Source organism: Gekko japonicus, unplaced genomic scaffold, assembly GCF_001447785.1.
Source record: "Gekko japonicus isolate JY-2015 unplaced genomic scaffold, Gekko_japonicus_V1.1 scaffold28, whole genome shotgun sequence".
NCBI classification, from domain to species: Eukaryota; Metazoa; Chordata; class Lepidosauria; order Squamata; family Gekkonidae; genus Gekko; species Gekko japonicus.
This window is the reverse complement of record NW_015177010.1, coordinates 667,813-674,642: the sequence shown is the minus strand read 5'-3', so window position 1 is coordinate 674,642 and position 6,830 is coordinate 667,813. Positions and strand designations below refer to the sequence as shown.

At 43.5% G+C, this 6,830-nt stretch overlaps 1 protein-coding gene across 1 annotated transcript in view; it reads left to right on the top strand.

Moving 5' to 3' along the window:
* The window catches only part of BTBD11 (BTB (POZ) domain containing 11), a 371,102-nt gene that overhangs the window by 354,647 nt on the left and 9,625 nt on the right, over positions 1-6,830 (top strand). Inside the window, 1 exon segment of the mRNA XM_015427577.1 lies at positions 3,570-3,675. Within this exon segment, the coding sequence (XP_015283063.1) occupies positions 3,570-3,675 (106 nt within the window).

Sequence of the window (6,830 nt, the reverse complement as noted above, 5' to 3'; positions counted from 1 at the left end):
ACTGAAGATTATAGTCAATGATTTCCAAGGTGTGAGTTGCAAGCTAACTGGAAATTAAAGCAAGAGTGGAGTAACAGGTCCCAGACTACCCACATTGAAAGTGAAATATTGCGAAAGTTGTGTGTGTGTTTGTACAGGGAGGACGTTAAGATTGGGAACTAGTTAAGAGAGGCACAGGAGTGTGTGGCTAGGATTCTGTGAGTTCTGAGGCATCTCCTTTTGGGATTTGCCACAGGGATGTTTCACTGCCACTGAGTCCCTACATAACATGTCTTCTCCAAAGCACAGATTACTTGTGAAGGAATACTTAGGATGAAAGCTGATTATCTCTCCTGACTCTTTGGGTGTGGGATCTTCCCAAACTCTTCTAATTTTTATTCAAGTTAGTAATATTGCGTAAGGACATAATGAAGTTTCAGAACCACACTGATACAGAGCATTTAACACCAGAAAGGATTTTATTGGGAAATAGAGAAATCCAAAAAAAAGAAAAGAAAAAACAATTTAGAAAAGAATCTAAAAGAAAAAGATAATTCTAACTTCTCCTCTGTCTCTAAAGTGATAGAAATTGACAAGAACGATATGGGGGGGGGGTATTCCCCACGGCTCCTGGGTGTTCAGCCTGCAGAAGCAGCAGGAGCTCCGCATGGAAGAGGAGAAGGAGGAGGTGGCCGCAGGTGAGCTCAGCAGGCAGGCCCACCCAGGCTTCTCCCCCCCACACACAGTGGCAATGGCAGTGAGCCCTGCATGGCTCCCAGCTGCCCAGCCCGCCAAGGCCTCCCCACCACCACAGCAGCAATGGCAGTGAGCCCTGTGTGGCTTCCAGCCTCAAGGCCTACCGAGGTTTCTTCCCCCCAACAGCTGCAGTGAGCCCTGTGCGGCTCCCAGCCTCCAACCTTCCTTGCAGCTGCCATTTTCTACCTCTGTCACAATTCCCAGCAGTGACTGCATTCTCTGTGCATGCACAGGGAATGCTCTTTTACTTTTGGGGAGATTTAAGTATCCCCCGTATAGTTTTTTCAACATTTCAGATTTTTCTGCACCCCTAGGGATTGTCCTAAGTGTGCAGGAAAATCTGTTTACCCTCCAGGTGCTCCCAATGTGCAGATTTAGATGTCCACACACAGAGGGGACCCTTGGCTATTAGATATATAGATTATCTGGCCATAAAATATGACATTATTGTATTAAAAATCAGTTTATCCATTTACATATGGATAAGGGACATAATCTCCCGCCAACCTAGCAGTTTGAAAGCAAGAAACTGCAAGTAGATAAATAGGTACCACTTTGGTGGGAAGGTAACGACATTCTGTGTGCCTCAGCGTTTAGTCGTGCCGGCCCCATGACCACGGAGAAGTCTTTGGACAGTGCTGGCTTTCAGCTTGGAAACAGAGATGAACACCACCCCCTAGAGTTGGATTCGACTGGCTTTCAAGCAAAGGAAACCTTTACCTTTACTTAAGGGACATAATAATAGTGTCTCCCTGTACAGATATCTATGATCTCCCTTCGGGGGGGGGCAGGGGGAACCCTACCCTATTCTGAAAGGATACTCCTGAGACAGAATTTTGCTGTAAGATTATTGATCATTCAAGATTAGCGTTTAGTGCTGCTTAGTTGCACAGTATGGTTTACACAGGTTATGTCTGGGTTCCCCACTGTATCTTTGTCAGAAGTGACATTCCCGTCAATTCTGGCACACGTGGTACCCAATTCAGATCATCTTTTGACTCAGCTGATAGGGAAGTTAAATCTGAAGACAGGCAGACCTGCCAGGTTCCATTATTTGTTACTGAAGGCAAATGGGTCAGAAGGGAGATAATTACCTACCAGAATATAAATGTTGTTTAATGATAGATGGACACAGCATCCCTTTGATTCCTCAGGCTAGCTGGAAGTGGGTTTGAAAAGACAGTGGATGTGAGAGAGGCTCCTTGGGAAACAGCTGTTGTTTCCTGGAGTGCGGCTAAACAGAATGCTTTTCTTGCAACCCTGGACCTAGTTTTAATTTGTAGATATAATTTTCACATATAACCTGCCTAAGGCTGATCCCCATTTTCAGATGAATAACATGCTAGAAACAATTTGGTAATTCTATGTCAAATTGCAGGTCTGGCATGCAGAAAACTCTTGACATGTACAGATGTTTGTTAGTTAGAAGGCAAAACCACAGCCCTTCTCTTCGATATTTTAGTTTTCCAGGAAGATTTCATGTAGGGTTGCATTCCAGAAGTGAATTCTCTTGCCTGTGATCTGAAATGGAACAATGTAGGAGGGATCGTAATGTGATTTCTGTTTTTGAATAAGTAGCCCAGCCCTGCCTTCAATACTTTTTTTTCCTGGGAATGGCCATGGGTTGGGTTGGCAGTTGTTTGGGGAGTCTGTGCCTCACAGGTGCATGTGGACTTGATTTGGATCAGGACCATGGTATGTGGGGAGGGGTGATTAAGCTCCCCCATGCCATTTTTTCTGACCTGAAATGGCATGGGGGGTGGCTCGGTTTACTGCATTGAGTGCTCCAAGAATACTGACAGGGTACATGTAGGTTTCCCCAGTGGGGCAAATAGTGATCCCTGGGGTTGTTAAAGGTCAGGAAAACAGCACAGGGGGAGCTTGAGCTCCTTCTCCCTGTACACTCTGGACCTGATTCAAATTATCCCTACTCATACCAGGGAGGCACAGATTCCAACCCAACTTAGGGACACCTAGGGAAAATGTAGTGTGGGTAGGTCCATTTAGATTTGCATGTTTTTGCACCCTTGTGCATGCACATTGTTCTACCCTCAGTTTTCAAATCTGGTTGCATTTGCAGTGTGCAATTCATCTTGTATTTTCTGTATATTTCTTTCTGATTTCCCAATCACATGTGATGATCTTTCTTCTACAGTATCTTTTCTCCCTTTCCTCTTCTGTTGAATACAGTGAACTGTGCCATACATTTTATTCTCTCCAGCCTTCTCAGGGTCAAAGTATTTATAAAGCTGGACAGATACTGTGATTTTTCAGAACTTTGGTAGGACAAGACTGACTTCCCCATACACACCCCATTTCTCCGTAACCTCATCATGTTTAAAAAGACAAATATTGTGTAGTTACAGTCAATGCTCCCTCTAAGCTGTGGAGTCTTGTGAGCAAAAGTTCTACTCTGTGAGCTACTGGCATTAAAGTTGTGAGCAAGCGATTTGGCTACTGCATCAATTAGCTTGCTCTGGAGCCATCCTTCCTGCGCTAAGACAAAAATGTGTGAGCCGGAGGCTAAAAAATGGCGATCTAGCTCACACTAACTCAGCTTAGAGGGAACACTGGTTACAGCAACAAAGCTACACCTAAGATGCTTGCACATTGCGTCCACTGTTGTAGCCTGTCAGCTGACTTGGATAACAAGAGGAGGATCCAATACATCCTAGAGCAATTGTTTGAGATACTCCATAAAATGCTGAAAGTTACGGTATTCATGAAAAATGTGAAATTTACATTACCAGAACCTACTGTGCATGTGTTGTGACTCTGAGTGACTCTTCTAATCTGCTAGCTATACCTTTCATTTTGTATTTTGTGTGTTTTAGAATGAAGTTATTAGTCAGCAACTGGCTGTCATATTCACTCATTGCTATGGACCCTACCCTATCCCAAAGCTTGTTGAAATCAAACGCAAGCAGACCTCTCGCTTAGGTAAGTGGGCAGTGAGTGGCAAGCTTCGTCTGGCATCATCTGCTGGGCTGGGTTCTTGTGCAACATCAATGCCACGGGGGCTGAGCCACTGGGAGAAACCAAGTTTAATAAAAATGACAATAACAACAACGTATGCACAACTGTTATTGAAATTTCTGAGACTCCAAGGTTATAAGGGACCATCAGAGTCTCCAGTCACATCTGAAATTTGCTTTATCTTGTAGATTTCTAACTCTTCAGGGTGCTAATCATGTTGCATGAAACCCAGGGACAGACAAAGAGTGTGTCCTTTCTGTCTTTGCCCCTGCAGCTCACCAAGGGTAGCCTCTTCATTATGCCTCCATGTATCAAGTATAAATGGTGAGATCACATAAGAAAGGCACATCTGGTAGTTGCTGTGCAGTTCTGGGGCCTCTGCTCTTTTGGAAGCCAACAGAATTTGTGGCAGAAAAACATGCATTCTCATCTAAATTTTACCATCCAGGCTTAGAGTTTTCCACAAAAATCAAAGGTTTTGAAATGACCAATAGTTGAAATTTGAGAGATGCAGATTGCTAAATTTTCAGTTTGTTTACAGGATTTGTTTTGACAGGAATGAACTGACTACATTAATGCCAGGCAACCTTGCAATGCTAATGATGTCATTTGCATTCAGAACTGAAATATATGTGGCCTTGGTTTTGAACATCCATTTATAGCACCATCCTGAGTAGAGTTATACCCTCTCAAACCCACTGGACTTAGAAGGTTGCAGATGTGCACAGCAGTGTATTGTTCGTGTGCAGACAGCTGAGTGGGTTTTGTAACTACTTCAAAGGAGCTACCCCTGTTCCTCCAAGGAGTTTAGAGCCGCATATGCCGTTCTCATCTCCTCTATTTTAGCCTCACAACAGCCCAGTGAGGTAGTTTATGATGAGAGAGAGTGACTTGCTTGAATTCACTTACAGAGCCATAAGCAGAGTTGCACCCTTCTAGGCTTAGAAGGGTGTCATTCTGTTTACGATTATCCTCTTAGTGAGATTCATGGCTTGAGTGGGGATTTGAATCCAGGTCACCTTGGCGCCGATCTGACACCCTAACTACTAAACCTGTCTGGTTCTCTGTGTATGTGAGTTATAGTGGAAAGAATTATCAAAAACTAATCCTCGGTTATTCAAGATGGCAAAATCCTTAAGCAGTCACTGAAGGCTTTCTCCAGGCTGAGTGAATGGCCAACAAAATAGCAGATGTTTCAGTGTCAATAAATGCAAAATTATTCACATTTGGGCAGCCTACTCACTGCTTCATATATACACTTAATGGACTATGAATGGTTGAGACTATATAACAAAAAAAGAAGCTGGTGTTGGGTAGGTCCCTGAAAACACCTAGTCAGTGGGCAATGACAGTGGCAAAGGCTGACAGTGTTGGAAATTATTGAAAAGGGGCAGAAAATAATATGGCCGATAGTGTGAGGCCTTATAGAAATGTATGGCATGGCCACACCTGGAATACTGAAGCACCTTTCATATCAGAAACGGCTAAAGGATTTCACGCTGCTCGAGCCTTTTTTTGTAAGACAACTAAAGTAGGACACCATAAAGGTCTGTGAAATTATAATGGTGTGGAGGGGAGAGTAGGGGGAGGGAGAGAGAGAGAGATTTTGCCTTTTACTTATAATGTCAAGACTTGGGATCCCACAATGAATTGATTAGCAATACGTTTAGAGGAGACAAAAGGAAAATAATATTTGGGAAGAAGTCATAGCGCAGTCCTCGAGCACACATTTGGCATGCATAAGGTCCTAAGTTCAGTCCTTGATTTCTCCAACTAAAAGGAGAGGAGAATTTGAAAAGACCTTTTCTGAGACCCTGCCGTGCCACTGCGTGTTGGAGCAGAAACTGCTGGGGTAGATGAAACAGTGGCAGCTTCGTATATTCATGTGTGTCCAAATTATGGGTAATGGGTTAGTTATGGAATTCACTGTGAAGGGATAGCTGGCCATTACCTTGGGAAAGGGCAAGACTGGTTAATGGATGATAGCAATGAAAATGGGGTTAGCCTAACCTGTGTTGAGTGGCAAAGTGCCTTTGAATACAGTAGCAGAGAGCTGTTGCCTTCATGTTCTGCTTGGGTGGCTTCTTCTTGGAAGCACCTGTCTGGCCACTGTCGCAAACAGGATGCTGGTCTAATTAGACTCTTGGTCTGAAACAGCAGGGCTGGATGTGAATCTGTAGATGTGGTAAGGAAACATTAGATGTACCAACTGCAGATTTTCATATGCTACCAAAACTTTGTCCCTTACTTGGAGCTTGTCGGGGAGCGCCTAATGCTGTAAAGCGAAGCGACAGGGCGCCTGATCCATAGCCTGAATTGGAGGCCAGTAGGAGCTTTATAGCCTGAATTGGAGGCCAGTAGGAGCTTTATGTAAATTGCTCTGAGAGAGCAATACTAATAATGTTAGTGGAACTTCCACATGTGTGGGTTTACAATCTTGGAATCGAGTAGAAAACGTCCCTTTATCAAATTGCATACCAGTTATCTGTGATGCTTCTGAGGCAGGGGAGTAGCTGGGACATTTAGGAGAGGATGGACCCATTCCTTGTTTCTGCAGCTGCTGTAGAAACATTGTCCTAAGAAATTATGATGATACTCCCTCTAAGCTATGGAGTCTTGTGAGCAAAAATTCTATTTTGTGAGTCACTGGCATTAAAGTTGTGAGCGAGCGATTTGGCTACTGCATAAATTAGTTTGCTCTGGAGCCATCCTTCCTGAGCTAAGACAAAAATGTGTGAACTGGAGGCTAAAAAACTGTGAGCTAGCTCACACTAACTCATCTTAGAGGGAACACTTACAGCTACCTCTTTCCACTTTTTATCACTTTGTATTTGTGGACCTGAGACAACCTGGGAAACATAAAAACAAAAACTTTAACTATCAGAGCTAACAGAAAATGTTAGTTTGCATTTTTCACCCTCTGCTCTCATTACCATCAGTGGATTGGCTACAGATGAGGTCCCTTGTTTTCTATTTTGGGTCTTTTTCTCAATTACGGCACTGCTTGGTTGGCAAAGCAGAGCCAATTAAAGCAATTGTCCATGTTAATGTAGGCACAAGTGGGCCAGGATTCTATTTATCTTGGATGTTACATCACATTTTAAGCTCATTTCTTCTGC